This window comes from Mandrillus leucophaeus, unplaced genomic scaffold (genome assembly GCF_000951045.1).
Source record: "Mandrillus leucophaeus isolate KB7577 unplaced genomic scaffold, Mleu.le_1.0 Scaffold696, whole genome shotgun sequence".
NCBI lineage: Eukaryota > Metazoa > Chordata > Mammalia > Primates > Cercopithecidae > Mandrillus > Mandrillus leucophaeus.
In genome coordinates, this window is record NW_012107541.1 from 1,022,441 (window position 1) to 1,042,119 (window position 19,679).

General features: G+C 34.0%; 1 protein-coding gene across 1 annotated transcript in view; it reads right to left on the reverse strand.

Moving 5' to 3' along the window:
• Nucleotides 1-628: 628 nt before the first annotated feature.
• ST8SIA4 (ST8 alpha-N-acetyl-neuraminide alpha-2,8-sialyltransferase 4) overlaps nucleotides 629-19,679 on the reverse strand; it is a 99,103-nt gene continuing 80,052 nt past the window's right edge. Inside the window, 1 exon segment of the mRNA XM_011964375.1 lies at nucleotides 629-1,575. Within this exon segment, the coding sequence (XP_011819765.1) occupies nucleotides 1,293-1,575 (283 nt within the window). The 3' untranslated portion in view covers nucleotides 629-1,292.

Consider the following 19,679-nt stretch of genomic DNA (forward strand, 5'->3'; position numbering starts at 1 on the left):
TAAAAATATTTAGAGACAACTTTCACATTAATAGCAAAATAATATATTCATGTTAATAATATATTATTTTCATGAAAGAAAGATGGTTTGCTATGTAGAAACGCAAGCGTAATCTTTGGTACCAAAGATCTTTTTTTCTTTTTTTCTTTTCTTTTTTTTTATTCTGCCTATTTTACCATCTCTGATGACATGGAACATCTTTCCTTTAGAATGGCCTAATATTACATAGTGGTTCACTTTAGCTGGTACCTTCTACACCACTGGAAAATAATATGCAGGTTTAGAGTTGTGCAAAATAAAACTTTTTAGAAAGTCTGCCGGGTGCAGTGGCTCACGCCTGTAATCCCAGCACTTTGGAAAGCCGAGGTGGGCAGATGACGAGGTCAGGAGATCTAGAGATAATCCTGGCTAACATAGTGAAACTCCATCTCTACTAAAAATACAAAAAATCAGCCGGGCGTGGTGGCAGGCGCCTGTAGTCCCAGCTACTCAGGAGGCCGAGGCGGGAGAAAGGCGTGAACTTGGGAGGCGGAGCTTGCAGTGAGCTGAGATCACACCACTGCACTCCAGTCTGGGCGACAGAGGGAGACTCCATCTCAAAAAAAATAAAATAAAATAAAATAAAATAAAATCTTTGTGTGATAGCTTTTAAAAAGTATAAGAACTTTAAAAATAATTACTTAAAGTTTCTTTCCTCATTCATATGTATCTCAGAAAGGATTTCTAAGCACCCTAATACCCAAAACAAAAGAGATCCCAGGAGACAAACAAAAACATAAATTAAAACATAAAATTCATGATCAGACTCAGAGTCCTGACTGAAGGCATTTACTTGAGTTGTTTAATCTTATGGATTTCATTGCTCAAACTGCTTCCATCTTGGTTTCTGCTGACAAGGATGGTTTAATTTCCCAAGGTCAGAGTTATGTTCCTGGGGTTCCTCTTCTGATGTGCTTGGCGTTGCTGTGGGCAGCCTGACAGTGATAAACATATTTGCTTTGTTAACTAATGATGAGTGCACTGTTGGATCTTGTAAACACTACTGATTATACATTCAAACTGTATTCTTAGTGGAAGTGGCACTTACTAGGACCCTTGAAGTCAAAATATTTAATTTTTAGAGCACTTTGCAGGTATTTCGTCAGCTGGTAGTCGATTTCTCATGAACGTCCTTTATTCACCTTTCAGTTAATTGGTGGATGCTGAAACCCAGCCGTGTTTTGGATCCTATTTTCAAATCTCCGGAAGCATCTTCAGAAAAGAAGTGCATATTGTTTGTTTCAAAATGTGCTTTATTGCTTTACACACTTTCCTGTTGTCAGTTTTAGAGCTCCTCTATTATGTAGCACATTTAATGTTTTGAATTCCAATGGCATTCTGTGAGGGCTTGCATTGGAAAAGTACCTATATTTTAAGTCATCATAATAATGATATTTGACCGCTTTTCCATTTAAATCCTTAGGGAATGGCCAGAATCCATACAGGTGAATTTCATCACAGAATCTTGTGGCAAGTGTATACATGAGGAGACCTGTGCTGGGTCTTTTGATAGGAACTTTGTTGGTCAGCCAGTAACTGGAAAAACAAAAAACAAAATCAAGAAGAGAAGAATTTAGAGAAACAGAGCATATCCTATAGCAAGCATACAATGCAGAAAACTTAAAAAGTATCTTTATGAATAATATTTTAAAGAATTACTGAAGAAATATTTCTAAGCATTTAGAAAATTTGATGCTTTTATTTTATTTTTTCTTTAATCTTTATTCTCTTTCTTATTCTTGAGGTCATATAAATACGCAGGGGACCTGGAATGTAGGTGAATATTACTCTAGAACCTCACCTTTGAAATGAATCAATAGCAAACATTTATATAATATGCAGAGCAAAATCTTCTCAAAAGGGACTAAATATGACTGCAGAAGTCATGGTAACTGGGTAAATATTAAATAATCTTCCTAGAAAAAAATAGTTTGAAACTATGCCTATAGATTTTCAAAATGTATGATATTGCAATTAAAATTCCAAAGAAATAAATGCTTTATCTATGTTATATCAACTGATTTATTCAGCTCTAATTTTCCAAGTCACAAGGTACTAAAGCAAATTAGAAGCCTTAGTTCCACTCATAAATAAAAAAAGTTGTAGAATAATTGATAGTTTTCCACATACACAATTCAACATTTTGTTAAATAGATAAAATATATTTCAATGCTGATAAGTACTTTGCAGGCAATAAAGCACTTCAAAATGTTTAATTCCATAATTGCTGTCAAACATTCATGTGAAAAGCACACAAACTCACATCTCTGGAAGAAAGGAGATTTCCAATATTTCTTGGCATATTCATTTCCTTAAGGACAATGATGTTTTTTGAAAACAGCTGAGTGTGGATTTTTCTCTTACTTTCAAAGTTGTCCAATTATAAACACAAAAACTTAATAAGTTTAAAAATTATTTTGTTTTTGCTATTGTCTTCTATTTGGAGAGATATGTACTCTGCCATCCAGATGCAAGGGAAATATGTTAGATCCCATTTGTTGCTGTATTTAATAAACTTGCTTTAGATTTCACATATTATTTTCTTTTTCTCTAAAACTTTTATAAAGCTTTCCAGGGGAGATAAAATATATCTAGATTACTGAGTATGAAAAAAACTTAAAGTGAGATGTTACTTCATTTCCTTAAATAAATTTATACTTTCAAACCTCACTGGAAACATCCAAAAGAGGGAAAATATACCTCACCATAATAATTCTATATTTTGTATTTCATTTTCTCGCTTCTCTGAATCAGGAATGGCCTTACACATATTCTATTTTTCTCATTTACTGAAGGCCGTGGGCTAAATATTTTGAGCTGTATGAAATGTGTTATGAGCCATTTATTATCACAATTGTTTTGAGAACGTCTGTAATCAGTAAAGAAGATTTTATAAGAAATTTTCAGAGAAGAACATCTAGGAATTTTCTCATAACTCAGAGTAACTTAGTGAGCAAAACCATAACTTATACACTATTAACATAATGAAGAAACCATAGAGAGTGATTCTATGCAAGGAGGATAGTCAAACTTCTTTGAAGACTTTGAGGAAACTATGATATGGCCTGAAGCTCACTGGGCTCTGAGAAAACAAGTGTTTTTTAACATGAAATAATGATTATAGGAAAGTATTGCGAATGTGATCTTATGTGAAAGCATTGTGAACGTGTATGGTTACAGAGGTTAGGTGATGCAGTTGGTTAGTTAAAAAAAATCTATCTGTTTATAAATTTTTAAAGTAAGCCAAGCAAATTCATATTCAGTCAAAAAGAAAAGAGTATTACCATTAGGCAAAGTCAATGATTGGGAATAATTTGACAGTATGAGGTTCATGGTGAATTATTTCTAAAGTGAGAAAAATGCTGCTATATTACTTGTATGAAACTCCAAACTTCTTACTATCAATGAATGCTTTCCATTTCCTAATTCTGGAGAGATTTCCTCAAGGTTCATGTAACTATGGTTGCTCATTGACAAATACCAAAGCAATTTCTACATGCAATACAAATAAGTAACTACAATGTTAGAAATGCTGAAGGCAAAATTATTTTCTTTAAAATGGTGTCAGAGATGAGCAATCACTCAACCTTTTTTGATTCAGCGCATCTTATGAGATACCACAAATAGAATATCACTGAAGTGTCTTGAAAATGAAACTGTGATTGCGAAGCATCTTATTTGAAAGTAATGGGTAGAGTGGCTTTAAAACCTTTCTGTGGTCTTGTTCTAGATAAATTAATCTATGCAGTTAAAATACTGAATTAATTTAGCTTTAATTCAGCTAACAGAAAAATAAACTTTGCGATATTTCATTTGCAACACTTTGAATAATTTCAAAGAAAAATATACCATCAATATTTCAGGACATTTTTGAAGAAACAACATAAAATAAATGCCACTTATCCTATTGATTTCTAAAAAGTGTCACAGGAAAATACACCTTAATAAATGACATCAATATGTAACAGATAAGTTGAAAAATACCTTAAGTCAGGCAATAAGTAATAACTTTCTAAAAATTTAAAAACGCAGAACTGATCAGTCAATAAGACTATATTTTGTGTTTATTATCAACCTAATGTTGTGTTTGAAATTATATAGGCCAATCTAAATTATAGTAATTCAGTATTAAACCAGTAACAAATTCCACATGTGAAAAGAACAAAAATAGATATTCTTTTAAATTCTGTTAGCATATTTGGTTAGATAATAATTATCAGCATTAAAAGCTAGAGCCCAGACTACAATTTTGAAATCCATACCTGAATGTATACACCTATATACAATTTGATATTTGAAAGCTGCAAATTCTTATGGAGTCTATCAAAAAGAGATAGAATATTAACTTGTGTTTCATCCTCATTAGGAAAAATAATAAATTGAAAATAATGCATTATAAAATAATGGAATAGTCACACTGTTTCAGTATAGCATGTTCTAATTTTTATCCCAAATATACATGTTATAGTTTAAAATTTAGCAAAATTTTAAATTCAACCAGTAATTTAGTTTGCATACATGTATTTCTTTCTATGTAAATTGATTTTTTTGTGTGTTACCAAATCAATGTAAGCTCCTTGTAGAAAATTTGAAGGAAAAAAAAACTGAGTAAGAAAAATATTACCTATAATCCATACACATAAAGATAATTACTGCTATAATATGCGACATTCTTTTGCTTCTCTGGTTGATTTGGATCTTAATATATGTTACATTCATACATAGACATATACAAGTTATTTTTCATCAGAGAGGCTTTGTTTTATTTTTAATATTATTAATTTCGTTTCATTCTTCCTTTCTTCCTTCTTTCCTTCCTTCCCTCCTTTCTTCTTTCTTTCCTTCCCTTTTGTTTTATGATTATACTTTCTTCTGTTGTATGAAACATTCACTCTGGACTTTATGTGTAAATAGAACATTTATAACTTTTTAATAAATTTGGTAGCCTCTGTAGATCTCACTACTCTCTCACATACAAAACAGAGCATGAAAGCTCTGTTTTGGCTAAGTGAGGTGTCTTATATACTCTTGCTCCAACATGGTAGTTCCATTTCTTACATCAAAGAAACTCAAAATTTGTAATGGCTCTACCGACCAAATCAGTGTGCTATAGAAGGCTATATTTATAGTCAGTAGATGCAGCTTTGAATCTGTGATATGTTTATAAGTACTTGAGAAAGCTGTTTCCCTTCCTTGGAGCCCAGTTAACAATATTTAACATAAAAGGTTGTGATGCTGTAAAAGAGACAGTAAAAGTAAAAGAATATAAAGCTTGACATATAATAAGTAATACTACTTGGCTCTCAGCATATCCCAAAACAATCATTCTTCAGTCCCACTCACAAATCCCACTTCTCTCTTGGAAACTTCTGTGACTACTTATTGGCTGGACAATTGTGGTCATGTTGTTTAACCTCAATGGACATATTTCCTTAATTGTGAAACAAACATTTAATTTATGGCTTTGGGGTTTCCTCTATAAAATTCGATTGTAGTTTCAAATCTTCTCTCTCCATGAAATTGTGTGAAACACTCTTATTCCTTGTCTCCTTTCTCCTCACAATTTTGTTCCCTCTCCTTCCTTCAGGTTGTAGTACATTGTAGAGAAAAGAAGGTACCTAATAAATGCTTACTGATTTTAAATCCAGTAATATTTTAGATTGTATCTCATAATAATAGCAGATAATAATTACCTGATGAGTCAAAATACCTGATTATTTCAAGCAACCACAGTTCTAGAACAACAATGTTATAATTAACAACATTGATACTAAGGAGAGCTCACATTCAATATATTGACAAACAAGGAAAATTAGTTTGTGTTTATATTTAAATAAAGAAGTCTAAATTTTTAGAAGTATAACATTGGTGCAAAAGTAATTGTGATTTTTGCTATTGAAAGTAATGGCAAAAACTGCAATTAATTTTATACCAACCTAATAATGATAGTTTTTTTCCTCTTAAAATGTTAGTCGTCTTCAAAAAATCAAATGTGATAATTTCTAGAAGAATTTGAATATCAAGGATGGAATTTCATTGTGCCAACAGTTGTAATTTAATGTTATATTATAAACAAAGTTTCCATTAATGAGCCCAGAAATTCTTCTATCTGGAATGTGAGATGAAGTGTATAACAAAATATACCTTTATATTCTTAATTCAGGAGCTCCCCTATTTCTCCTCTCATATTTATCTTCCAATAACTGAGATTTGTGCTTGATTCCACTGGAAGACTATGTCATGGGTTAAAAAAAATGGTTTTTGGTTCTTCTAGTCTACAGTAATTTGAGATATTATAAAATAATTGGCTTTTTTGTTGTTGTTTTTTTTGAGACAGAGTCTCGCTCTGTCACCCAGGCTGGAGTGCAATGGCGCGATCTTGGCTCACTGCAATCTCTGCCTCCCGGGTTCAAATGATTCTCCTGCCTTAGTCTCCCAAGTAGCTGGGATAACAGACACCCACTACCACACCCAGCTAATTTTTTTTTTTTTTTGTATTTTTAGTAGATACTGGGTTTCATCATGTTGGCCAGCCTGGTCTCAAATTCCTGATCTCAAATTCCTGCCTCAGCATCCCAAAGTGCTGGGATTACAGGCATGAGCCACCGTGCCCCGCCAAATAATTGGCTTTCTATTAGTAATCTTTGCAGAACATATCTGCACATTCTCAACTCTAGAGTCACGCCAGAAAGCTAACAGAGACCATTTATGATGATATTATTTTTCCCATCAAAAATCATGTATGGAACAATAAATAAATGTATGTTTTTTTGAGATTCCATCATTCACATTTGTCAGTATTTCCATTCATTCTTATGAGGAGTATATGTGTGTCAACCATATAACATGGAACTTAAAGCAGTCATCCCTGGATATATTGAAATGGAATATCTGCTGTTTTCTTCCCTACTGTTAAAATAGTCCTTTCATTGTATTCTAATCTGCAGTATATTATGTAAAGCACAAGCAAGTTAATTTTGTTTTGAAATTATTTTGGCACAGTTCATGATACCTTTTAAGATTATGAAATGGCTTGTGCTGTCAGATAAAGAAGGGTTGATAGTAAATTCTTTAAATAAAAGTAGAACTTCCAGCACTGAACTTGCTGAAAATAATTCACTCTGCCATGAAGTAATCCTTATAGTATGCCAGACAGACAATAAGTGATAGATCTTAGATCTTGTTCTAATGTGTGTAAATAAAGGGACAGACAGACATATTTAACATGATTTGGCAAGCTAAGTGTAAACCTAGGGGTAAAAAGATAAGCAATTATTAAGAGGTAGCAATAAGAATAATTTATTGAGAGTATATAATGGGCCAGAAACAGTGTAAAGAGCTCTATATATGGTCCTTTTTCATTTAATCCTCGCCAAAAACCTATGAGCAGATGTTATGTCATATATGAGGACACTGAGGTTTGGTGGTGATGGGAAAAAGGCTAAATAATCAGTTAAAAGTCACAGAAATTGTAGGTGACAGGACCAAGATTTAAGCTCACATATACCTGGCTATAACTATTTTAATTTTAACTTTAAAAAATTGTTTTCTTTAGCTACTTAAGAGCATTCAGCTTGGAATAGCAAGTTCTTAGGATCATTTCCAACAGGGAGTTAATTGGTGGAAAAAGTAAATAATGATCTGTATGGTGTTATGGTGATTGACAGGCCAGTATCAATAGTGATTTTTTTCTATGTATGAAGCTTTTTGGAAATTTTTTTTTCAAAGGTAAATAAAAGAGGACTAGTATAAAGGACCCACTTTTCCCATGTATACTCTCAAAAGTTCTTGAAGTCAGAAGACAATTTTGTACTTTCACGATATATTTTACTTAACCACATTGCAAATGACAAAGGCAATGACATTGTACCAAAGGGTAAGAATTTCCTTGCAGAGTTTTATGATGCTTCTGAAGGTATTTTAAAGTATCATTAAAATGAAAGCAGAAGTCTGTAGCTTTAAGAGGTCAATTGCTAATTTTTTTTCTACGTGCCCTTTGTATTCAGAGCTCTGCGTCAAATAGCTGAGAAAGAGAAAGTAGAAAATATTTTCTACAGAAGCTCTTCATAGTATACATACAGAGAATACTTTATCACACTTTATAAGCTTAATTCATCAGAGGCATAAACGACTCATGGCATGAGGAAAGGAATGGGGATACTACTTTATGTTCAATGATCACTAAATTCTATTCAGTACCAATGTATGTTATCTGACATCTATCAGAGAAACAAGGCTTTGCCCTTAGCTCTGAATTTCACCCCTCTTCTTTTTATCTGTCTATGCACATTGTCACATCAAGTATGGATACAATGTTAAGAAATTCTAGATCTACCTATATTATGTTGGTTCAGCCAACTGTCTCATATTTAATGAATACACAACTCCCATTATTGTGATATTAGTAATTTTACTCCATATAGTTTCAAACCACTTTCACATGATCCTCATAAAATATTACAATATACGCAATAGAATATATTATCATCCCTACTTCATAGAGGATGCAGTTGTGGCTCAATAAGTAAAATAGCTTATCCAGTTTTGCCCAGCCAACAAGCTGTACATTGGTATGTTGTATGAATGTTTAAAGCAGACATTGGGTGTCGGGAGACAGTTCAATGAAATATAGCATTTGTCAGTTTCTGTGGTGTAAATATTACCATCATGGCTGATTTCAAGCTACCAACCTGACATCAGTGAACACTAAATTGGGAAGAGATAGGGCAATGAGATCTTACAAGCAAGTACAAGCAAGCTCCAGCATGCTGCAGACTGCAGAAGAGAGAGAAAATATTCCTTCTGACCTGCAGCTTCATGAGTTTTAACCAACAAAATTCAATTTAAAAAATTACTTAGAAACATTTCCAGGTATTAGTTGTTTATTCCATTTGTGAAGAGAGAAAATAGAGTAAACCACTTATTAAGAGAGAAAGTGGAGTAAGGAAGCTATCTTTGTAAAGATAGCATCATTACCTATTAATATAAATGTTTACCATTATCTAATAAAAATAGAAACAGAAGAGATAAATGATGTTTTTATTTTAAACTCATATTCAACACAATACTAGAAACACAGTTGGTATTTAATGCATGCTTATTTAATTTATTCTTGCTGGTATTTTAGAGAATTGTAGTGTTAATAAAACAGCATTCTCATGACTTGCTAATCCCTGAGTTACAATATTCAATAGTTTGAAAGTATTGGAAAAACTGAAGCCCGGCTTTGATGTACCTTTGTTAATGATGTGATCTTGAGCAAACCATTTAAACATATTCGGACTCAGTTTACTCACCAACAAAATGAGGATCTTAATATGGTTTCACTGTATCTAAAACTTTCACTTCTATATGATCAAAAGCAGTATGAAATTCACAATAAGGAACAAGAGAGCTCATTCAACTATAGCAGTAGTCTAGCCTTTACATCTTGCTGGCAGATACTAACTACCCCTACTTTATCTGACATAACATGCAGCATTTCTCTTCAACCGCATCATGGAGCTATTTGATTAGATCATCCCTACTGAAAAACTTACAATATAATTTCCACTTTCCTGTAATACTCGTAATTAAGGGTCATATAATCTTTTCTCCTAACAAATTCATAATTAATGTTTATTTCAAATTTATTTATTCATTTTAATTGACATATAAAATTGTATTCATTTTATAAAACATGATGTTTTGATAATGTTTGATTATCTGAAAGTTATAAAATGACCCATTACAATTTAAAAGCTAAAGCTAATGTAAGAGAATTAAGTCACAGGAAAATGGAATCTTGCTGAAAATTGAGAAAAATTAAACAAAAATAACCATAGAGAATACTCTAGACTTTATTTACCATGTCAGATTGTTGAATGGAATTAAAATATATGTCTCCCAAACTACATATATGATTCAACTAATCATATGTGGGCTAGATTTTGGTGAAGAAGAATTTTAAAAATAAACATCATATAATAGATGGATTATAACTGCATTAGTAAAATGTATTTGGGGAGTTGTCAAAGATAATGCTTAAAATCTTGAGCTGGCAAATTAGAGGTAGAGTAAAATATGAAACAGATGTCAAACCACAGATGTTAATGGCCTTTTCTTTAAATCCATTACTATTTCAATGACCTTCACTTTTAATCCTTCTGAGAAAAAACTGAAACTCATAACCTAAACTTCCAGAATGAAGAAGTGGTGACGTACAAAAAGTGAAATACTAGAAAAATAGAAAAGGGATGGTCTTCTGAAGCATGATGAAGGAGTTAAATTAGGTTAACATTTAAGTGCTCTTATGAGATCAGGTTACTGTTTGAAAATCAAAAACCATGGAAACTGTACATTTTTCTTACTAAGATTGAAAGGAAACAGTGCAATAATTAATCACAGGACATAGAATCCTACAAGAAAAAAAAAGCATTAAAATACAAGGAGTGGTAGTTGTGTAGGTAATCCTAAAGCTCAGTAAAAACAGGTTAGATAGGGAAGACGATAATGATCTAGGTGTTTATCCATGCACATTTTTTCTTTACATTAACATGGAGTCCAAGGAGGTACTTAGAGAATATACTTCCATATTCCCCAGCTTATATGAGGTTAATTTCCCAATAAAAGTTAATTTTACTATGACAACAAAATATAAACAACTCTTCTAATGATCTGATGATCTTATTTTAGCTTGATTTGGACTGTTTACAAATGGATATGCTCAGTTTACATCAATAAGTCAGATTACATTAACCTCTCAGTTGTGCTAAAATCAATTTCAAGAAAAGTAAGGACCAACAAATGTGATCTATATTCCATTGAATAATGTAACATTCTTGCTATCAATGTACACTAACTAAACATCAATCAAAGATCAGAGTTCTCAAATCCCAGCAAATGAATAGAATTAAGATAGCCATAAGCAAATTCAAAGTGGTTCCTAAAAACATTCTCAGCAAGCATCAAACTAATAGCACTTGGGAAGGTTAGTCAAATATAAATCTTTATTCTCTATTTTTATTCCTGCCATAAAGGGCAGATACTGTAGGAACTGCCCATTTAGACAATTGCCTTGTCCCTGGCATAAACTGAACATTCAAATAAGGACTTTCCATGAGCATATAAGAAAGGGAACTTCCCAGCTGAGGAAAACCTCCATGAAGGAATAATGCTAAGACAATGTCAAGGTGGCAGGCTTTGGGTTTTGAATTCTATTACAAAGCCACTGTTTTAATTCTGCTCCACAAAATTAGAGAAAAACTTTCAACTTTTAGTCCTGAAACTTTAAAGGGCTATAAGATGCTATGAAATATGTTTCATTAGTCAAATATCAATAAATACCTGGATTGTTTTTCCCCTCCACATGTTAATCCCTATTTGGTGAAATGTCAATCTATTCAAACCATTGTTAATTTTCCTCCCTTTATGTTAAAATAAAGTCAATGGTGATACCTTCAACACATTTTAGGCAGAATCACTTAGTTTAAAAACTGCATTTATAAAATGATTGCCGAAATCAAGAATGTTAATATAGAGAAAGTTTCTAAAATAATGTTAATGTTCCTATTGAACAACTTCGGTACAGTGAAAAATCCTAGGACTTAGATTGCAGTCAGCCCTCACAGTGTAAGCTCTAAGCCTTGGCTAGTCCTTGTCATGTCTGTGTTTCAGATTCCTGATCTCTAAATTTGGGCAAGAACCTCTTCCCTTTAGGAATGCTGAAAGAATTGAATGACACCATACAAATAATAGTTCACTGTAAATTACGTATCAATATGTAAATGAAATGTAATATATTATGTCGAAGCAATCACATTAACAAAGTCAGGTCACATTACCTATGTACAAGTGTTAGAACCAGAGCAACTCCATCTTGAATAGGAGCTCGGTGAAATAAGACTGAGACCTACTGGGCTACATTCCTAGACAATTAGGCATTCTAAGTCACAGGATGAGACAGAAAATCAACACAAGACACAGATCGTAAAAACCTTGCTGATAAAACAGTTTGCAGTAAAGAAACCAGGTAAAACCCACCAAAACCTGTAATCCCAGCACTTTGGGTGGCCGAGGCGGGCGTATCACGAGGTCAGGAGATCGAGATCATCCTGGCTAACACGTGAAACCTCGTCTCTATTAAAAATACAAAACATTAGCTGGGCGTGGCGGCGGGTGCCTGTAGTCACAGCTACTGGGGAGGCTGAGGCGGGAGAGTGGCGTGAACCCGGGAGGAGGAGCTTGTAATGAGCCGAGATGGCGCCACTGCACTCCAGCCTGGGGCGACAGAGCAAGACTCCGTCTCAAAAAAAAAAAAAAAAAAAGACACCAAAACCGGGATGGTGATGAAAGTGACCTCTGGTCATACTCACTGCTACACTCCCACAAGGGCCATGGCAGTTTACAAAAGCCATGACAATGTCAGGAAGTTACCCTATATGGTCTAAAAAGGGAAGATATGAATAATCCACCCCTTATTTAGCATATAATCAAGAAATAAAAATAAAAAAGGGCAATCAGCTCTGTCTATGAAGTAGCCATTCTTATATTGCTTTACTTTCTTAATAAACTTGCTTTCACTTTACTGATTTGCCATGGATTCTTTCTTATGTGAGAGCCAAGAATCCTCTCTTGGGGTCTAGATGGGATCCCCTTTCCAGTAATACATGCTCATATAACACTCAACTAACAAATGTAAGTTCAGTTTCATTTAACTCTTATTTTTGTTTAAATAATTTAACGAATTAGTGCCTGAATTATACAACCAGGACTTGAAAATTATCCGGTAAAACAAAGCAAAACAAATGAAGAAACAAAAAACTCCAATAGTTACTTTTTTTGGACTTGATAAATTTTAGAAAGCAGTGAAAAATGATCATGTGGTATCTATCTAGAATGTGGACTATGCAATTCAACTCAATATAGCAATCATGAAATTCATTTAAATTTAGAGGCACTGCCTAAGACAAACATTTATTCCATACAATTTGTTTTCTTTCTGTTACACTGGTATAATAGAAATTCAAGAATGAGAGTCACAAAGTTTTTTTACCAACACTTTGAATAAGAATATAAGTTGATAGAGATAATTAACTGAGACTTTATAACAATAAACTTAAAGAGAGTTAAATATAACTTTCTTTACAATGAAAATGTGATTGAAATGGCTTTTTGTTGTTGTTACTGTTCAAGAGGAATATTTCCATAATAAAGCCTCTCAAATCACTTGTTTGATTGATGATTGGTTCTACTTGGGCAAAAAATCTGAAGAAAGGCAATCTGTGGGAGTTGGTTTGTGAAGAAGTGTACAGTGTCCTTGACCGTCTGTTTCTCTTTTAGTACATTCACATAATATTGTTTTGTATGATGACTCAAATTTCATGTATAAACTGCTAGAATGCATGTAATACATATAGAGTGCAGAAGGCAAGAGAAGAATCTAGGGTATATACAGGTTCATAAAGAATGTATAGAGTACTAGAGTATAAACTGCATTAAAATATTGGGGAAAGATTAAGTTTAAAATATTACGAAACCTCACATTGAATCTCTAGTGGGGTTACTTAACTAAAAGAAAACTGAGATATCTCAGTTGCTATCTTAATTCATTCTTTGGAAGAAGGCTACAAATCCGTAAAATGTATGGGAACTCTTTAAAGGATATCCAGAGGATCCTACATTTTGAACAGACATGAAAAAAAAAAAAAAGGCTTTTTATTTTTGGTCTAACAATTGTGTATCAAAGCAAACGCAGGAACTAAGGAACTCTGTTATATATCTAAGGAATTTTAAATAACAGCATCTAAAAAGGAAAAAAAAAAAAGAGCGGGGGGTAAGGTAAGTCATCCCATTCAGTTCCTTAACCAAATAAGAAAATACACCTAATGAGTTCCTCCAACGGCTGCCTACACAAAAGACTTAGTAAATAAGATCTTTAGGCCAGGCGCAGTGGCTCATGCCTGCAATCACATCACTTTGGAAGGTCAAAGTGGGAGGGTCCTGGAGGTCAAAGGTGTGAGACCAGCCTGGGCAACATAGAAAGACCCTGTCTTTCAAAAAAAAAAAAAAAAATAGCCAGCAGTAGTGGCATACACCTGAAGTCTTAGTTATTAGAGAGGCAGAGGTAGGAGGATAACTTGGGCCCAGGAAATTGAGGTTACAGTTATTATTAGGCCACTGCACTCCAGCCTGGGTGACAGTGTGAGACTCTGTCTCTAAGTAATAAAAATAAGAGTTTTTATCAGATTATTAGAACCAGTGATTATTCACTGTCAGAGAAACATAGATTCCTAGAGTGGGATATAAGTAGAAGTATAATAAATACAGTTGTTTTGATTGGGTTCAAATCATATTATTTAATTTATTTTGCAATTCCAAATATTACTAAAGACAGACATGAGATTTCATGTTTATTTATTTATTTATTTATTTTGGAGGCAAGGGTTAAAGAAACTTTGAGGATGGTCTATGATTCTACTGAATTATATTTTATATATTAACATTAAGCTTTCTAGATCAGTGATGTTGAAATTAAGTAATGAGCACAGAAATAAGAAGTGCATTAGTGTCTGTCTTGGATAGTTCTCATTTTTGTCATCAAATTCTGTCTGTAACATATGAAGTTTTCAAATTTGCAAATATTCAATAATTCAGATTTATTCCAGACAAACCGCCAATCAGATTGTTCTCATAGACTTTAAAGAAAGCGAAGGATACTCAGTATGATTGCTCTTTCTACTGCAAGAATTATCAGGTTAGAAACAGGCTCTGAAAGCGCAGGACCATGACTGAACTCTGGACATTAAGTGGCATTTTAGGTCTCGCCACTGGCTAATGTAAGGAAAATATATATTATTTATGAATAGGATATCAACGCACAAATAAATGTACCTTTTCTAGCCATATAATTAACGTCTGTCTTAAGTAGATATTTTTGTCATTATTTACCTAACCTGTAGCTTGTAGAGAGATTATTCACCTAATTTGTAGCCTGTAGAGAGCTTAACCTAACACTGAATTGCCAGTAATGCTTAATTTGACTTGCTTATATTAGGGTCAAAAAATATAATTTATATAATTACATAAAATAAAATTCAGCAGAGCAAACACATCCTTGTCAAGGGCATAGCTCATTTCTTTCTCTTTTAACATTTCACCAGCACTTACTGTATTTCCAGAATTCCAGTTCTTTTGAAGAATATTCTTACTGGATAGAAACACAGGCAACCTGATGAACTTTTGGTTGGTTTGGAACAACTTAATTTTTTTTTTTTTTTGATGTGGTTCTATAGAATAAAGAAATTGTAACTATGTAGTAATGCTAAGTAATGATCTTCCAGTTTTTCTTGCCACACACCCTGGCCAGTTCCCCTATTCGTTGTTTCTTGTCTATATTTAAGAGCTGACTACATATGCCAATGTGGGAAAACATTGCTCCTTTTCAAACAGAAGTTCTACTTAAGTTTCAATTTCCACTTGATTCATCAAAACAAAGCTGGTTCAGAAAGGGGAAAAATTACAAATTGCTTACATCTGTTCGATGTAAAACATTATTCATAATCTTCCAGTGATGATGGCTAAGCCATCTGGGGAATATGATAGGTACTTGGGGCCAAAAAAAAAAAAAAAAAAAAATCACAGTGCAGTGAAGAAGTGACAAGAGTGAAGGTCTGAAGTTTATCCTGCAGTCCAGTTATGGCTTTCAGGTATTTTGGGATATGCAAGTTCTAAATTTATATGTAAACAAACTAGAAACTCTTATATACTTAACATTTTCACATAACAAGTTTGAATATACTTGTTAAATTAATGAATTATTAAAATCAAGAGTTTCTGAAAAAAGTGAAATAAATTGTTACAGGGTATCATTAGGTAATATATCATTTAATTATAATAAATAAAGTAAATATCAATATGAGTGTCCTATTCAGAATAGTTATATAACATGTATAGTTAGATGTTGTATATTATATTTATACAAACTATATATAATACATTAATACATCAAATCATATCTGTAAACATATATAACACATATGTAAATATATATATTCAGTCTGCTATTCAGAGATATATATATATATGTACACACACACACACACACACACATCCCATAGGAAGAAAATTTCCTCTCCAAGTTTTTATTACCACCTATTTGGGCACACCTGTGGGGTGATATACGTTAGTTCCTTATTAGAAAAATACTTACAAAGTAACAAATTATATTTACTGGGCTTCTCCTAACACTAATGGTACAAGTTAGAAGTTTTGAAGTAATATTATAAATGTGTTGCTAGCACTATACATTTGACAGAATGTTGAAGAGAATAAGTTCAATATCAATAAATAAATATAAAATAACTTAAATCTACGTTGTAAAAACATCTCTTTTTCAGATGAGTCATTGAAGTAGCTTGGATAATCTATAACAGTTTTGTCTTCATTGAGGAAAAAGAACAACAACTGGATATCTTAACTCTGTATGGCTTACATATGTTCCCTGCCCCTCTCAGATGTAAACTAAGAGAATTATGGCTTCAGAAAAGGCTCAGCAGTCAGAGATGAGAAGAGGTACTCGGGTCACTTGCATACATCTGCATATTTACTATGGACCATCCTGCTGATAAAACTCACATTCAAATATGACTAGAGCTGCTGTACATTTGCATTCATTCCACCATGGAAACAGTTTGAATGCTTTTCTCTGGAGACTTATGTATCTCAGTGACAGCTGCATTGCCACAATATGCTGAAGTGGCTCATCTTGACAGGTCATATCCTGGATTTCACATTCTGAATGGCAGCTCGGATGGCAGAGTGTTTTCTCACAGCGGGTGGGCCCTGTATTTAATCAGGCCCTCTCTGACTTCAGAGACAAGCAGCACGTGTGGCCACAGGCAACTCAAAGAAATCCAGGATTTACCTTTGTCACTCTAGTTCCTCCCTAAAGAGCATTGACATTCACAGCAACAATCTGCAGCTCTACAAGAACAGGGCAAAGTGCATTTTAAGATCACGGATTTCCTATGTTTTCTTGTAGGACTTTGCCCTGGTGCCATGTGCAACATCAGTACTGTACACTGTTGATAAACACTGGTTAAGTAATTCAAATTTCAAACTGAAATCTATCTCTGTATCCATTTATCTATGCATATACAGAATGTATGTAGTGAAGCAAAAATAAAACACTCTAATTTACAGTTCTGGGACATCTCACTAATCAGAGCAAACCTGTGATTGCAACTACAAAACATGAGTCCACTACCATTCACTGGAAAAGTAAATTACCTGTCCTGGGAGAGCCTGGGGTTCTGGAGGAGTTTTCACTTCTTGGGTTCATTACACACTGGGGCCCACATAAACCAACCACCGTGTAAAACCCTAATGAGCTGATGAGCAATAAATTGATACGTGCTGAAACGAGGAACATTTCTGTCAGCCTTTCAGAGTTCCTCTTTTGTGCCAGTCAAGAGCTTTCCAAAACGTTCACTCACAGCAGCCTGAGAAAGCAACTTTCCGGTATTCCTTAGGGTCAGTGTGCTTTTGGCAGGCTCCAAGCTCCGCTTTTCCTTCTCTGAGACCTCAAAAAGCAATACCTCTTTGAAAATCCCTGGAAGTGGCTCATTATGGATCAGAAGCTTTTCCGTTAGATGGAAACATAGGTTGGACTTCAGATTTCTAATCACGTCTTTGCTAAAAGTCTCCTCTCAGGCCAAAAGTTGATTTTGCCCTAGATTCCTCACTCGTGGGACCCCATAGACATCTCTAGGGCTACTTCCCTTGCCTAAACCTGCACTTTGCCTCTAGAAAATTTAGGTAGAAAGGTCTTAGAATTCCAGAAGAGGATCAGAGGATTGTGTGGGATGTGGAAGATCGTTAGTCTTGAACAAGCATTGGTTCAAGTCAAAAGAGGTAAACTACTATTCCTTAATTAAGCAAGGGAAGAGTTCCGTTTTCTTCAATGGTCCACATTCCTGGGAAATTTTCTTAGCAGGTCTGAGACTGAGAAGAATTTTCATTGGCTTAATTATTACAGCCAGGAAAAGAACAAAACCTTGTCAAATGACTCACTATGAAATAACTATGAATTCTGACGCAAGCAATTACCTATAAACTATGAATATTCTGCGCATAGGAGCATCAGTGTGTATTCACGCTTGCTCTCACCTCACTGGCATGTTCTGCTCTCTTGGGCTAATTGCCAAGAGAATCCCAGTGAACAGTACCCCGTGAGCCCCTACAGAACTGTGTGAGCCATGCAGTCTTCCCCAGCACTCTCTCTCCCTTCAAAATAATTATCTATTGGTTTGATCATTAAGATTCTTTGTCTTTTGGTCTCTCATGGGTTAGAAATTTAAACTCAACCCTTTTTCACATACAAGCACCTATATATTCTTTGATCTGTTTTTTCCCTTCACTCCTCCCAACTATTACCTAAATGCTTTGATAAATCTTTTCATTTACTTGAACTTTTTTCCTTTGTCTGAATTCTATTTTAGAGTAATAAAGTAAAGGTTGAAAAAATAGGATATTGACAGTGATATATCTGTAATGGGGAAAGGAAAGTCATAAGTTAAAGAGAAAGTAGACGTAATAAATTACTTGTTGTGTATAATCTCTGAAATCCTCGAACATGTTCAGATCCTTTAGAATTACTACAACATTTCTACCTAGTAACATATTCTTCTGTAAGGAAAAACGATCTTTCCAAAGCACAATTAAACAACATAAAGAGATAAGAAGTCTTTATTTATTATTTATGTTTCTTTTTTTTTTTTTTTTTGAGACGGACTCTTGCTCTGTGCCCCAGGCTGGAGTGCAGTGGCGCGATCTCGGCTCACTGCAAGCTCCGCCTCCCGGGTTCACGCCATTCTCCTGCCTCAGCCTCCCAAGTAGCTGGGACTACAGGCGCCCGCCACCACGCCCGGCTAGTTTTTTGTATTTTTTTAGTAGAGACGGGGTTTCACGGTGTTAGCCAGGATGGTCTCGATCTCCTAACCTTGTGATCTGCCCGCCTCGGCCTCCCAAAGTGCTGGGATTACAGGCTTGAGCCACCGCGCCCGGCCTATGTTTCATTTTTAAGAGTATAGTCATGTTATTTTTGCAATCTTTGGTCACAAATGTGCCACACTGAAGATAAAATACTTATGTGGCTCACTCTAAGACGTTAGGAATCGCTTATAAAACTGTTGAAGACCTGTTACAAGGGACAAGTAAGTGAAAGGGAATACTTAGAAGACATTCTGTGCAATAATTATAGGTGCAGACTCTGGAACCAGACTGATGAGTTTCAAAGCGAAGTGCTACCACTTACTATGTGAGCTTGTATAAGTTATTTGACTTCATTGTGCTTTATTTCATAGTCAATAAAATGGGAATAATATTTACCTTATAGAGCTGTTATGGAGACCAAATAAAGTAAAATTTGTAAAGTGCTTTAAGTAATGCCTAGCACATAATTAGTACTGTAGTATTTATTGTTGAATAAAACAGTCAATAGTTTCCTATTTGGATTTCAAATTTTTAAAGCCCAATCCATTTCTAAGTTAGAAACTGCCATATGAAGCAAATATCCGTATACATCAAATATTTTATTCTTCTGAATTCAAAATACCTCTATAAACCCTCGACAGACTTATTTTATGTCTTATAATATTTCT